Source organism: Heptranchias perlo, unplaced genomic scaffold, assembly GCF_035084215.1.
Source record: "Heptranchias perlo isolate sHepPer1 unplaced genomic scaffold, sHepPer1.hap1 HAP1_SCAFFOLD_177, whole genome shotgun sequence".
NCBI classification, from domain to species: domain Eukaryota; kingdom Metazoa; phylum Chordata; class Chondrichthyes; order Hexanchiformes; family Hexanchidae; genus Heptranchias; species Heptranchias perlo.
Genome location: NW_027139044.1, coordinates 480,059 through 495,906, shown reverse-complemented (window position 1 = coordinate 495,906; position 15,848 = coordinate 480,059). Strand labels below are relative to the sequence as shown.

General features: G+C 47.6%; 1 protein-coding gene across 3 annotated transcripts in view; it reads right to left on the bottom strand.

The window, feature by feature from the left end:
* The window catches only part of LOC137309691 (uncharacterized), a 414,121-nt gene that overhangs the window by 99,884 nt on the left and 298,389 nt on the right, over positions 1–15,848 (bottom strand). For all 3 annotated transcript variants that reach the window (XM_067977758.1, XM_067977759.1, XM_067977760.1), the window contains exon 10: positions 10,342–10,425. In XM_067977758.1, coding sequence (XP_067833859.1) covers positions 10,342–10,425 — 84 coding nt within the window. The remainder of the gene's footprint in view (positions 1–10,341; positions 10,426–15,848) is intronic.

Genomic DNA, 15,848 nt, shown 5'->3' with positions numbered 1-15,848 from the left:
GAATGTTACTTGCCACTTAACAGCCCAAGCCGAGATGTTGTCCAGGTCTTGCTGCATGCGGGCTCGGACTGCTTCATTATCTGCGGGGTTGCAAATGGAACTGAGCACTGTGCAATCATCAGTGAACATCCCCATTTCTGACCTTATGATGGAGGGAAGGTCATTGATGAAGCAGCTGAAGATGGTTGGGCCTAGGACACTGCCCTGAGGAACTCCTGCAGCAATGTCCTGGGGCTGAGATGATTGGCCTCCAACAACCACTACCATCTTCCTTTGTGCTAGGTTTGACTCCAGCCACTGGAAAGTTTTTCCCCTGATTCCCATTGACTTCAATTTTACTAGGGCTCCTTGGTACCACACTCGTTCAAATGCTGCCTTGATGTCAAGGATAGTCACTCTCACCTCACGTCTGGAATTCAGTGCTTTTGTCCATGTTTGGACCAAGGCTGTAATGAGGTCTGGAGCCGAGTGGTCCTGGTGGAACCCAAACTGAGCATCGGTGAGCAGGTTGTTGGTGAGTAAGTGCAGCTTGATAGCACTGTCGATGACACCTTCCATCACTTTGCTGATGATTGAGAGTAGGCTGATGGGGCGGTAATTGGCCAGATTGGATTTGTCCTGCTTTTTGTGGACAGGACATACCTGGGCAATTTTCCACATTGTCGGGTAGATGCCAGTGTTGTGGCTGAACTGGAACAGTTTAGCTAGAGGCACGGCTAGTTCTGGAGCACAAGTCTTCAGCACTACAGCTGGGATATTGTCGGGGCCCATAGCCTTTGCTGTATCCAGTGCCCTCAGCCGTTTCTTGATATCACGTGGAGTGAATCGAATTGGCTGAAGACTGGCTTCAGTGATGTTGGCGATATCGGGAGGAGGCCGAGATGGATCATCCACTCGGCACTTCTGGCTGAAGATGGTTGCAAACCCTAACCCTAATGCACTCACGTGCTGGACTATGCCCTCATTGAGGATGGGGATGTTTACAGAGCCTCCTCCTCCCGTTAGTTTTTTAATTGACTATCACCATTCACAACTGGATGTGGCAGGACTGCAGAGCTTTGATCTGATCCGTTGATTGTGGAATTGCTTAGCTCTGTCTATAGCATGTTGCTTCCGCTGTTTAGCATGCATGTAGTCCTGAGTTGTAGCTTCACCAGGTTAGCACCTCATTTTTAGGTACGCCTGGTGCTGCTCCTGGCATGCTCTTCTACACTCCTCATTGAACCAGGGTTGATCCCCTGGCTTGTTGGTGATGGTAGAGTGAGGAATATGCCGGGCCATGAGGTTACAGATTGTGCTGGAATACAATTCTGCTGCTGCTGATGGCCTACAGCGCCTCATGGATGCCCAGTTTTGAGCTGCTGGACCAGTTCTGAATCTATCCCATTTAGCACAGTGGTAGTGCCACACAACACGTTGGATGGTGCCCTCAGTGCGAGGACGGGACTTCGTCTCCACGAGGACTGTGCGGTGGTCACTCCTACCAATACTGTCATGGACAGATGCATCTGCGACAGGTAGATTGGTGAGGACGAGGCCAAGTAGGTTTTTCCCTCGTGTTGGTTCACTCACCACCTGCCGCAGGCCCAGTCTAGCAGCTATGTCCTTCAGGACTCGGCCAGCTCGGTCAGTAGTGGTGCTACTGAGCCACTCTTGGTGATGGACATTGAAGTCCCCCATCCAGAGTACATTTTGTGCCCGTGCTAACGTCAGTGCTTCCTCCAAGTGGTGCTCAACATGGAGGAGGACTGATTCATCAGCTGAGGGAGGACGGTAGGTGGTAATCAGCAGGAGGTTTCCTTGCCCATGTTTGACCTGCTGCCATGAGAATTCATGGGGTCCGGAGTCAATGTTGAGGACTCCCAGGGCCACTCCCTCCTGACTGTATATCACTGTACCGCCACCTCCGGTGGGTCTATCCTGCCATTGAGACAGGACATACCCAGGAATGGTGATGGAAGAGTCTGGGACTTTGGCTGAAAGGTATGATTCTGTGAGTATGGCTACTGTGAGTATGATTAGTCTGTGGGACAACTCTCCCAATTTTGGCACAAGTCCCCAGATGTTCGTGAGGAGGACTTTGCAGGGTCGACTGGGCTTGGTTTTGCCTTTGTTGTGTCCGGTGCCTAGTGGTCCGATGCCGGGTGGTCTTATTATGACTTTTTTTAGAAAGATTTTACAACTGAGTGGCTTGCTAGGCCATTTCAGAGGGCAATTAAGAATCAACCGCATTGCTGTGGGTCTGGAGTCACATATAGGCCAGACCGGGTAAGGACAGCAGGTTTCCTTCCCTAAAGGCCATTATAAAGCACTGGGCGCTAAATTGGGCCTTGTAGCGCCCGTTGTTTTGGCTTCACGCGGTCTCCCGAAGTGCCAAGATGGCGTCTTGGCTGCGCACGCACGTTTCCAGCGTGACGTGCGCCGGACCCCATCTTGATTTAGGTGTTAGCGCAGGCGCAGATAACGAATGCTGGAATCATGTAAGGTAAGGAGAAAATGGATACAATCAGTGTACAATGCTGATTTAAAGTGATAGACACCATTTTGGGACTTAACGCTCAGTCTTAACTCCGACCATCTGAACGTGTCTTAGAGTGCCTGGAGGACCCCCACCAGCACTATTTAAAGGGACCATGCAGGATTTACAGGTTAGTGGCTGGATTATTGCTTCTGGTTGCCCAGATATTTATAACTGTTTTTGGAGGTCTCCTATACTTGAATATTAGAACTAGGGGACATAGCCTAGCATTTAGAGCCAGGACATGCAGGAGTGAAGTAAGGAAATGCTTCTGCACACAAAGAGTGGGAGAAGTTTGCAAACCTCTTCTACAAATGGCAGTTGCTGCTCGCTCAATTGTGAATTCTAAATCTTACATTGATAGGTTTCTGTGAACCAAGGGTAATATGGGGCTAAGGTGGGTATATGTTCACCATGATCTCATTGAATGGCAGAACAGGCTCGAGGGGCTGAATACCACTGCCACTTGCTGCCTCCTGATATGCGCTACCTTCTCCTGCAAGAAAGCGGGACGTGTGTCTGGGTGATCAACAGAATCATAGAAAATTTACGGAACAGAAGGAGGCCATTCGGCCCATCATGTCCGTGCCAGCAGAGAAACGAGCCACCCAGCCTAATCCCACTTTCCCGCATTTGGTCCAGAGCCCTGCAGGTCACGGCTCTTCAGGTGCACATCCAGGTATTTTTTAATGAGTTGAGGGTTTCGCCTCTACCACCCTTTCAGGCAGTGAGTTCCAGACCCCCAACACCCTCTGGGTGAAAAAATTTTTCATCATTTCTGCTCTAATCCTTCTACCAATCACTTTAAATCTATGCCTCCTGGTTATTGACCCCTCTGCTAAGGGAAATAGATCCTTCCTATCCACTCTATCTAGGCCCCTCATAATTTTGTACACCTCAATCAAATCTCCCTTCAGCCTCCTCTGTTCCAAGAAAACATCCCCAGCCTATCCAATCTGTCATCATAGCTAAAATTCTCCAGTTCTGGCAACATCCTCGTAAATCTCCTCTGCATCCTCTCCAGTGCAATTAAAACCTTCCTGTAATGTGTTGAACAGAACTGTACGCAGTACTCAAGCTGTGACCTAACTTGTGTTTTATACAGTTCCAGCATAATCTCCCTGCATTTATATTCTATGCCTCGGCTAATAAAGGAAAGCATTCCATATACCTTCTTAACCACTTTATCTACCTGTCCTCCTACTACCTTCAAGGATCTATGGACACGCACTCCAAGGTCCCTCTGTTCTTCTACACCTCTCAGTATCCTCCCATTTATTGTCTATTCCCTTGCCTTATTTGCTCTCCCCATATGCATCACCTCACACTTCTCTGGATTGAACTCCATTTGCCACTTTTTTGCCCATCTGACCAGTCCATTAATATCTTACTGCAGTCTACAGCTTTCCTCCTCACTATCAACCACACGGCCTATCTTTGAGTCATCCGCAAATTTCTTAATCATGCCCCCCTGTGCCTGTCATGGTTGAATAGCTGCCAGTGTGTGTGGCCTGTGAGTTGTGGGTGGGCGGCTTGCAACAGTGGTAATGTGCGAGGGTGAGAGGAAGCATCTGATCGGAAGAGTTGAGTACTGATGGAAAGAGTTTGTTGGTATGTGGGTGATGGGGGTGTAGTGTGTGGTGCAGTTGGTAGGCGACGCCACTTGACAATTGACTTCACTCACCTTGACCACTCTTTTCAAAGCATTGAACTTCTTCCTGCACTGCATCCATGTTCATGATACTATGTGCCTGGCATTGACCCCGTCCCCTACTGCCTCCCACTGCCTTTTGGGTATATGTCTGGAGAGTGTCTTGAACCCCCCCACCCCAACTCTCCGGATATAGGATGTTCCTCCTTCTGTCCACCTCTTGCACCTAGGCCTCTGGCGCATCAGCAGAGAACCTTGATGCACGCACTCTCGCAGGCCTGGTACAGACTCAGATCAGCAGATTGCTGAGGTCTGGCGTGCAGATTGGAGGATGTGGGATTTAGTGGTGCGCAACCTTTATTCAATGTTTTAACATAACTCATCAGTGTGTAAACATCGGGACGGGACCTGCATCTGTGCTTTACATGTGCGATGTCTCATCTCCGTTCAGAATCCATGTAGATAGTAGATGTTGTATTCAGCAAATAACAGGTACCAGCTACCTTTAAGAGATTTCTAACAGACAGCCAGCTTGTAAGAGATTGAAGCTCCCCCTGCTGGTGGAAAGTGTGAATTGCATTAATCCTTGTGTCAACGCTGATTTCCAACGCAGATTGCAGGCAAGTCCTTAGGCCTGACAAAAGTCTGGTCTTGCCTGCGCAGAGGCCATTGGGCGCGGGGTAATAGCGGATCGTGCTACTCCCGCCAAAAAACTGGCCCTATCCAATTTTCCCCCCACTGTTTCGGCCACAACTGGAATATTGTGTCCAGTTCTGGGCACCGCACTTTAGGAAAGATGTGAAGGCCTTAGAAAGAGTGCAGAAGAGATTTACTAGAATCGTTCCAGGGATGAGGAACTTTAGTTACGTGGATAGACTGGAGAAGCTGGGTTTGTTCTCCTTGGAACAGAGATGGTTGCAAGGTGATTTTATAGAGGTATTCAAAATCATGATGGGTCCAGACGGAGTAGACAGAGAGAAACTGTTCCTATTGGAGGAAGGGTCAAGATAAAGAGGACATAGAAACATAGAAAATAGGAGCAGGAGTAGGCCATTCGGCCCTTCGAGCCTGCTCCCCCATTCAATATGATCATGGCTGATCCTCTAAAACAATACCATATTTCCGCTCTCTCCCCATACCCCTTGATGCCTTTTGTGTCTAGAAATCTATCTAGCTCCTTCTTAAATATATTCAGTGACTCGGCCTCCACAGCCTTCTGTGGTAGAGAATTCCACAGGTTCACCACCCTCTGAGTGAAGAAATTTCTCCTCATCTCAGTCCTAAATGTCATACCCCGTATCCTGAGATTGTGACCCCTCGTTATGGACCCCCCCAGCCAGGGGAAACATCCTTCCAGTCTGTCTAGCCCTGTCAGAATTTTATGGCAGGTATATCCTTTCTTAGGTAAGGAGACTAAAACTGCACACAATACTCCAGGTGTGACATAGATTTAAAGTGATTGGCAAAAGAACCAAAGGTGACATGAGGAAGAACTTTTTTACACAGCGAGTGGTTATGATCTGGAATGCACTGCCCGAGGGGGTGGTGGAGGCAGATTCGATCATGGCCTTCAAAAGGGAACTGAATAAGTACTTGAAAGTAAAAAATTTGCAGGGTTACGGGGAAAGGGCGGGGGAGTGGGACTAGCTGAATTGCTCTTGCATAGAGCCGGCATGGACTCGATGGGCTGAATGGCCTCCTTCCGTGCTGTAACCTTTCTATGATTCTAGGTGGAAGTAGGCGGTCTTGGTGATGGTGCGGATAATCATAGAATCATATAGAGCACAGACGGAGGCCAATCAGCCCATCGTGCCTGTGCTAGCTCTTTGAAAGAGCTTTTCAAATTACTCCCACTCACCCTCACTTTTTCCATAGCCCTGCAAATTTTTCCTTTTTAAGTATTTATCCAATTCCCTTTTGAAAGTTACTATTGAATTTGCTTTCAGGCAGTGCATTCCAGATCATAACAACTCACTGAGTAAAAAAAATGTCTCCTCATCTCCCCCCTGGCTTTTTTGCCAATTATCTTAAATCTGTATCCCCTGGCTACTGACCCTCCTGCCATCAGTAATGTTAATGATGTCCTCAGAGGCAGCCTGAAATGTGCCCCTAATTTAAAAATTCAGTAGGGTGTTGACCTGCACAGCCACTGGCAGAGCAGTGCCTACAGTAGAGTTGGTCTGCAGGTCGGGTCTCAGCTCGTTAATCGCTTGCTTTGTGGAGCACGCCTCCCGAAGCACTGCTCCTGGGTCAGCTGAAGGTAGAAGCGCATTGGTCTGTATATTCTGCGGTGAGGGTACCGCCAAACCCCTCCTTGTGGTATCTGACCAGCTGGTTTCCCTCCAGTGTTGCTCCTCTTCTTCCACCAAAAAGCACAGAATACAACAGTATTTCCAATACAAAACCCATTGTGGCCTCCTTAGAATGGGTGTGGGAGCAAAACTGGATGTGCAAACAGTGGAAAAGATACTGAAGGTTGAAGCAATGGTCAGTAGCAAAATAACACAAAAAAATTAAGAAATATGTTTCGGAAATCAGGCTTTTAGAAGACTTTTTACAGTAACTACTGTGGCCCTTTAAATTTACTTCTTTCTTTAACTTACTGCCTGGCAACACTGGACACTAATTTTCTGGGAGTGAGATTAAAGTTCACCGTCTCTAGGGTAAGAATGACAGAAAATAGGATGCATGACATCACCACATCATTACCATCTCATTTAAATACACTCACTTGGCATCCGGCAGAAGTGAAGCCTGAAAATCGGACAGATATAAAAGTCAGCGTAACAGGACCCCAACACCCTTTTCTGACCCACTCTCTTTCCTGACCCACCCTTTTCCAGAACCACCCCCTTTTCTGCCCCACCCCTTCCCGCCCCAACCCCTTTTCTGCCCCATCCGCCCCAGTGCCACAGAAGAAAATCCAGCCCTAAATTTTCAAAACTACATTTGGAAAGTTCCTACAGCCTCCACTGGACTTGCTGCAGACTTTGTAAGTTCTCCTTCACACCTGGCTGGAGTTAGACCCCAGCAATGCCAAACGAACTCTACTAAATTTCCACTCAGTTTCTGTCACATCGCACATAGCAGAGCTATGTGATGCCGCGTGGCAAAATCCTGCTGACAGTCTCTCCACACAAATTCAGCAAGTGTCAAACGTCCATTTAGAAACTTGCTATAACTGTTGATACAGAAGATAAAACTAATCAGTGCAGACAAGCAAACAGTCTTGTTCCATACAAGTTGGCTGGAGCCAGGACTTTTAATTTACGATATTCTCTTCACTTTGCTGTAGCTGCTGTTTGAAACTCCACTCAGTCAACCAATGTGTGCAAATGACTTCATCAGTTCTCAGGCAGGCTCCGAGGTGAGACATCGCAGTGAGGAGAGTAACTGAGTAGCAATTTTTCTCCTGCTTCTCCAACTTAACTTCATTGGAAGCCCTATTTATGTGCGTGGACAGGGTTTCTGCCAAACCTCCATCAAAGTTATGGTGATAAAGAAAAGATAAAGAAAAAGAGAGAAGCAGAAAAACAGAAGCAAAAAAGAGTGAGAGTGAGAAAGAGAAGCAGAAGGGGACCAAGAGAAACTTAAAAGATAAAGTGAGAGTGAGAAGAAAGGAAAGAGAGAAAGTGAGAGAAGCTGCAACATAAAGACAACAGAGATAGAGAGACACCATATGCTCCAACTTGTTGTGAATATTGCCATGGAAGATGTATGGGGGAAGCCCCAAGGAAATTCCCAATTATATCTTATTCAGACAAGTTTTTAAAAAAGGCCAGGGCAAAAGGTAGTTGAGACGCTCATGCGCTGGCTTTCGTGTTGTTTCCCCATAGGCTGTAAATAGAAAAACCCCTCACACCCAACGTATTGGAAAGTCTTTGATCCCTTGAGGGTCAATTTTATAAGATTCTGCTCACTGGATTGGAGCCTTGCCAGGAGTGCAGGTCAAAGCTAAACCATTTAACAATCTAGGGCTGATTCTGCAACCTGTGCTCCTGCTTAGCGAGGTTCTAGGAGTGGAACCAACTGCATTTGCACACTTAAAATCAACAAGGTGAAAACTATTGAACTGCTCCACATAAAGCTCACCTACTGATTTTCAAAAAGCTAGTTAACAAGATCCCACAATGGTAATTCAAGGCTAAGTCAAGGGGGTGACTGTGGGGGGGTGTTGGAGATCATGGGGGTGTTGGAGTTTGTGGGAGGGCGTCAGATATCGTGGGGTTGGTCGGAGATCATGGGGGGGGGTCGGAGATTGTGGGGAGGGTCAGAGATCATGGGGGGAGTCGGAGATTGGGGGGGGATCGGAGATCCGTGGTGGGGTGGGAGATCGTGGGTGGGGTCGGAGATCGGAGGGGTTGGAGATTGTGGGGGGCTGGAGATTGTGAGGTGCGGTCAGAGATCGTGGGGGGGATTGGAGATCCTTGGGTGGGTCAGAGATCGTGGGGAGGTGGTCGGAGATCGGGGGGTGGGTTGGAGATCGTGGGGAGGGGGTCGGAGATCGGGGGTGGGTTGGAGATCGTGGGGGGTGCCGGAGATCGTGGAGGGGGGTTGGAGATTGTGGGGGGCGTTGGAGATCATGGGGGAGGAGTCGGAGATCGGGGGGTTGGAGATCGTCAGGGGGGATTGGGAGATCAGAGGGTGGGTTGGAGATCGTGGTGGGGTCGGAGATCGTGGGGGTTGGAGATCGTCAGGGGGGATTCGGAGATCGGAGGGTGGGTTGGAGATCGTGGGGGTTGGAGATCGTCAGGGGGGAGTTGGAGATCGTGGGGGGGTTGGAGATCGGGGGGGGTTTGGAGATCATGTGGGGGGTTGGAGATCGTGGGGGGGGGTTGGAGATCATGGGGGGCATTGGAGATTGTGGGGGGGTAGGAGATCGTGGGGGTTGGAGATCATGGGAGGGTAGGAGATCGTGGGGGTTGGAGATCGTCAGGGGGGAGTCGGAGATCGGGGGGGGTTGGAGATCGTCGGGGGGTTGGAGATCGTCGGGGGAGGTTGGAGGTCATGGGGTGGGTTGGAGGTCATGGGGTGGGTTGGAGATCGTCAGGGGGGAGTCAGAGATGGGGGGGGGTTGGCGATCGTCGGGGGGGGGTTGGAGATCATGGGGGGGGGTTGGAGATCATGGGGTGGGTTGGAGATCGTCAGGGGGGAGTCGGAGATCGGGGGGGGGGTTGGAGATCGTCGGGGGAGTTTGGAGATCATGCGGGGGGTTGGAGATCATGGGAGGGGGTTGGAGATCATGGGAGTGGGTCAGACATGGGGGGGGGGTGTCGAAGGTGTGGGGAGGGTTAGACAGCAGTGTGGGGAGGAGGGGGTGTCGGCCGATCACGTGTATGGGCTCACGGCAGGTAGTCTTTTTTGGCCTAGAGGGCACACTCCTGCTCCTCTTGGTCCACAAGTAGTGCAATAAAGACACTTACCTGTTGATCTGAGCCTTCTCGCCTCCTCTCACGTGGCGTGAAGCAGAAGGCCTGGGAATCCCGACCACAGGAGTTAAAAATAAAAAACCTATTAAAATGGAGGCTCGCAGCCTCCTTAAAAGATTTCACTGACCGACCCGCCTCCTGAGAGCAGGATGGTCGCCTGCCCCTCGACCCGTCTCTGTTAAAACCGGAAGTGGGCGGGTTGAGAGGCAGGCAACCAGCCCGCTGTCAGGAGGGGGGTCAGTCAGTGAAACCATTAAAACCGGAAGTGGGCGGGTTGGAGGCAGGTTGGGGTCGGGTTTTACTTTTTTACGATTATTACCTTCCCACCCATTCGTGGGTTTAAAATTTACCCCAAGGAGTCTGGGAATAGGAAGTTATGTACGTCAGAGGTTAGATAATTGGCGTAAAGCCAGGAAACAGAGAATAGCCATAAGTGGAAATTTGTCATGTATGTACTCATGAGGTAGTGTTAAATGGAGTCCAGGGACTTCCTTTCATGGAAAGCGAGAAAGCAAACCAAAGGGAGAGTCAGTCCAGGCACTCTCAGAGACCCCTGAGCAGCCAGTCATAGAGCAGTACCACAGATGCCCAAGACCATGTTGCTTGGCCAGCCTCTAGATGTGGATGGTACATGCTGTAGGAATGGGAAAATATTAAATACTTTACACAAATAAAGTTACCAAATTGACAAGGATTTGTCTCATGGTTTAAGCTATATATACTTATACATTTTTCTGACATACCTGAGCCCATTCAGAACATGTTTCTTGACATTCATCCAGAGCTGGTAAAGGTAGCATAAGTCGTCTTCCTTTGACTTGTTTCCGCTGCAGCAGAAAGACAAACTACAATTAAAATACAGTGCTGGCATTGCAGAGGCAAGCAGCCAGCAATTTATTGTGTTTAAGCTGGTACCTGGCTTCTCTTTCATATCTTTACATAAAGCAGCCTCTGCGGCTTTCAGTCAAGCACTAATGGGTCTTGTAACAGTGCCAATTGGTAATGAAACCTTAGATTGCAAACCATAAACCACAGTGGTCTGAATCCCCCCCAACCCAATGTGGTTTCAAATGGCAGGTAAAGTCACTGCTGGGATGGTCAGTAGTGAACTGCTCCAGATTGGGGCAGACCTACCTTGCTATCTGATTTGTTCCAAATGCTGAATTCAGTGAAACTGGTAACGGTTTTCTCCAGTCTGGTTTCCCAGTCAGTTTACTCGATGATGAAATGATATAACAACAATGGTTTCTTTGCTGCAGGGACCATGGAACTGCCATATGAGGAATATAACCAGTCAGAGATGATTAATGGGGGGGCTGTAAAGTTAGTTCGATAACCTGTTTCGCTCAATTACTTGCAGGGAGCCAGGGCTTTCTCCCGTGGCTCGTTTCCGTTTTTTAGCAGCTTGAGTGGGTAATATCAAGCCCATGAGAGGACAAGTTACACATGGTCAGGGCATTGCAGTGCAGTAGTAAAAGCACTGCACTATAATGCCTCGAGCACACACACACACTGGTCTGATGACTCTTGAGGTCACAACTCATGGTCAGTTTAACTGGCCAATCAAAGTTTCTGCAAAATGGCACCAGATCACCTGACCTTGATCCAAGTCTCAACAAGATTAGTCCCTATTGGTTGCGCCTCTCAGACTTGTCGGGGTAGATTTTCAACTTGGCGTTCATGAAGTAAGAGGACAAGGTATTATGGAGTGCTAGCACAATGGTGGGTGGAACGGAGGATGAGAGATCATGCAGTGGTGGAGCAATGATGAATGGAGTGGGAGGTTGCGAGTTCTTAGATTGGTAGGGTATGTGATCAGGGAGTGGTAGACTGAGGTTTCACTGACGGGGAGAACAAGGGTTTTTGGTCACGGTTTCTCAGCTGTAATGCAGCCGTCATGGGGGAAGCACTGGGTGAAGAACAGGTGGTTCCCAGAAGGATAAGGAAAAACATGGGGAGAAAGGGCGCCACCTGTTTCACGGCTCCAGGCAGCTGTCTGTGGAGCAACACTGACAAAAGGTCACCTTACTGCCACCTTAGCCAGGTGGCATGGGGAGACCACAGAATAGGAAAGCAGGAAAACAATAAATGAGTAACGATAAAAGTGAAAGAAATTTCAAAAAGGAAGGAGGCTCTGTTATAAGAAAGCAATGAAGGAAAGACAGAAAAAAAGGGAAAAAGAATTTTTAAAAAATCAAAGTTGGATAGATAGGATACCAGGTGTGAGACCATCACTTTCTGTCACCTTGATTCTGAGTGTTTTTGTCATGAAAATATGCAATCTGCAGGAAAACTCGTTAATCCATGTGCGTTAAATAACGGCATTGTTAAAACTGTTGTGTGTATTACATTTCCTAACAACTATTGCAGTGAGGAAGGTAATTAAGCAAGGATTAACTCAAAGGTCTGCATTAATTAATGTGCAACAGGATTAGTACCCATGCACTTTAACTGATCCAGCAACGGATTAATTACTCAATCCTTTTTCAGATCAGCATTGCAGTTACAAGTGATTTCGATCCACTGAATTTACTGTCTATCAAATTCTTTTAGAAACTCTGGGGGTGATTTTCATCTGCTTACTGCCCTGTTTTTCAGCATGAAGGGGGCGGCACCAGGATGAAAAATTGAGAAGATTTTGCAGCAGAGTTCCGCCCGATATGATTTTTGAGCAGGCCGGTTTTAGGACCCAAGTGCTATTTTGGTTTCCACCGCGTTGCTTTTGCTATTTCTTCAACTCGCCACAAACCATGGGCAGTACTAGTTAGGAGGCTGCCATTTTCAGCATTATTTAAAGGATCCTTAACTACTTTCAGCTAAAATGCTTGAAAGTTTAGAGAGGCATGTTGCTCCTATTACATTGTGTTTTGGCTACTTCGGCCATTTCAAAGTGCTTGTAATCTCTGTGCAACGTTCTCAACTTTTAAGCATAGAATCATTACAGCACAGAAGGAGGCCATTTGGCCCATTGAGCCCGTGCCGGCTTTCATTTCGGAAGATTACAGTCTGTAAGATTCTCAAAATTCACAGATCCCCTAAAACTCGGAGAAAAACCCGAAAGAAAAGGACTTTTCTAACCATTTCAGGGTGATGAAATGTATTGGGCCGAACAGAGGGTGATTCAAGGTCAAAAACCAAGATTTGGTATTTTTTTAAAAAGGCATGTTTGGGCTTGTAAAGGAAAAGGCTGCAACAGGAGTTGGGATCAAGCTCTGTAATAGACGGTTTGAGTATTGGAGTTAATCAAACTGTCTGGGGAACTGTGTGACCTCACTCAGCCCCTACCAGACATTTACATTCAGACAATAGACCCACGGAAGAGCAGTCCCCACCCAAATTACAGGACCCATCCAAAACATGCATAAGACAAATACAATCACCCCACTCCATAGAAATCTCAGGCCCAGTCAGGAAACTCGAAACCCGAGCACAATGACTACAATCAAGCAAGAGCTCAACAACTCATGAAACCATCCCGAAACCACTTCACACATTCATAAACAAGTTACTCTTAACGAGCCCGCCAAAATCTTACAATAAACCGGGTCAGATTTGGCGCGCAGATAAGGAGGCTTCAATTAGTATAACTGAAGGCCCGTTTTCTCAAGAAGGCAGTTCATCCAGGAGTTCGACAAGGCGAGGGGGCAACAGAAAGAAGTTCAACAGAGAAGGTCAGCAGCTCTAGAAGCAGGCCGACACACAAGAAGAAACCAGAGCAACAGCCCCAGTGACCATCAGACACCTCGCGGCAACAAGGGCCTTACGAAACAACCAACCGAATATTACCACCAACCAACCGGGTAATATTGGGCTACTGCGACCAAAGAAAACCAACTCAGAAGAAAACCGAAGATCCGCAAAGATTCCACTCTACAATCTATTCCTGACTTACCTCTGGGTAAGTTTTCTACTCAAAAGACTCTAAATCCTATCCCTTTACGAAGAAAAGTGGGTACTCACCCGATAGATCCAATACGCACCCTACCGCATCAGCGGACTCGCGAAGACTGACCGGCTACGCAGTTGAAGTCCTCTACCGCATCTGGGGTACGGCAGACACAAACCAACACATACAGCGAACCCCGAAATCACGAACCAGCTCAACTGTCAAGGATTCGTTTGATGAGCATTATCTCTGGCCCTTTAGAGTCCAACTTGGCTAGTAAAGTGGGATTGGGAGGGGTGAGGTATCTTTCTACTGTAATTTCCCTCGTGTGTATCGAAGTGTTCCCCATTTTATTAGAGTGTTAAGATTGTTGTGTTGTATTTTCTCTCTTGAATAAAGATCAAAGTTTCTTGCACCAAAACCAGTTGTCTGCTGCACTTTGTCACAACCCCCAAATAAGTCCAAGGTCTAGAACCCAGGGAGTGGGAGCGATTCAAACCGCTCAGAAGTCAGGGGTGAAGCTGACACACACCACAAGTCGGCAGCTAGGACAACCCTTTCCTCTCACTGGCATGATGAGTTGGTTTCAAAACACTGTTCCTAACAGCAAAAGTTCAGCAATCTAACATACTTTACCACTCAAGTCCTTACTGCCCAGGCATATCTTCAATCCCTTCCTATGGTACATGTCATATGTTATTGCTTAAAATCATGATTCACAGTACTATCATTTTTACAGTCCCTAGCAGATTGCAAGGAGGATCAACTGTATTAGCCTGTACTTCAAGTGTGCAGCAGGAGTATCATAGGAGATAAAAGAAGTCAGGTACATCACTACCATCCAGTAAAAATGAACGAGATTTGTACCACATTTCTTCTTCAGTCAGTCAAATCACAATATACTCTGACAGAGCGACAGAACAGGTATAGACAACCAGAATTACTTCTTTTTTAAGAAACAGAAGGTAGGCAGAATGGCAAACTTACAGGAAAATTGCATGACTGCTGATGTTTTGCAGTATTCCAACAATTAACATCCTAATTTTTTTGAATGTTAAAGAATATAATCACAAGCAGCTTTTAGCAATGCAGTTTTTTCAATGTGGGGATCCTTCTGGAAATTTCACTCTGGCCAGAGGAAGAACTGGAGGAAGATCAGGAGGAAGGAGCACACAGAGCTCCAGTTGCTGGGAGAACAAATGGAAGGAGAAGTGCTCGCAAGAATCCTTACCCTCCCACAGTTTATAGGTCCGGGCACAACGAGGTTGCGCGTCTGCACTGAGGCTGTCACTTCATGCAACAACTGCCTGAGCTGGTACAGTATTGCCTGTTGCAATCATGGGCACTGCAGCCCTCAATTCCTTTGTCTCCGGCTCCTTCCAGGCTGCCACAGGGGACTATCATAGTCAGTCTGCAGTCCATGATTGCATTAAGCAGGTGACTGATAACACGTTTGCTAGAGCAAATGTTTTTATCACGTTCCCCACGGGCAACTAAGAAACGGCTGGATTTTGCTCAGTTTGCAGGATTCCCACAAATCCAGGACATCACTGACTGCATCCAATGGTCTGCAGGCTCCCTCAAATGAGTCCAATGCATTCATGAATCACAGGGGCTTCAACTCTATTAATGTGCAACTGATGTGTGATGGCCAGCAGCCAATCATGGAGTCCTGTGACTGCTATCGTTTTTATCTTGCGCCAATCCTCCACTCTTTGACCCTGCACTGCAAGTGAGAGGCTGCTGCTTAGGGACAAAGGCTATCCTCTGCACACTTGACCCATGACTCCTCTCCAGAACTCAAGCTCAGCAGCCAAAGTGCGCTACAATCAGATCTATGGCACAACGAGAGCCCTCATCAAGCAGACCAATAGAGTCCTCAAGCAACGATTCTGCTGCCTGGATTGGTCTGGTGGATTCCTGCAATACAGTCCACAAAATGTGTCCTGTGTTGCAGTGGTTTGCTGTTTGCTACATCGGAACATAGGAACAGGAGGAGACCATTCAACCCCTCGAGCCTGTTCCGCCATTCAATTAGATCATGACTGATCTGTACCTCAACTCGATTTAAGCGCCATATCTCTTGGTACCATTAGCTAATAAAAATCTGTCGATCTTAGCCTTGAAAATCACAACTGACGCAGCATCCGCAGCCTTTTGGTAGAGAGAATTCCATATTTCCACTACCTTTTGTGTGAAAAAGTGATTATTGATTTCAATCCTGAATGGCCTAGCTCTAATTTTAAGATTGCGCCCCCTTGTTCTGGATTCCCCCACCAGAGGAAATAAATTCTCTACATATCCTATCAAATTTAATCAGATTTAATCACCTTAAACACCTCAATTAGATCACCGCTCAACCTT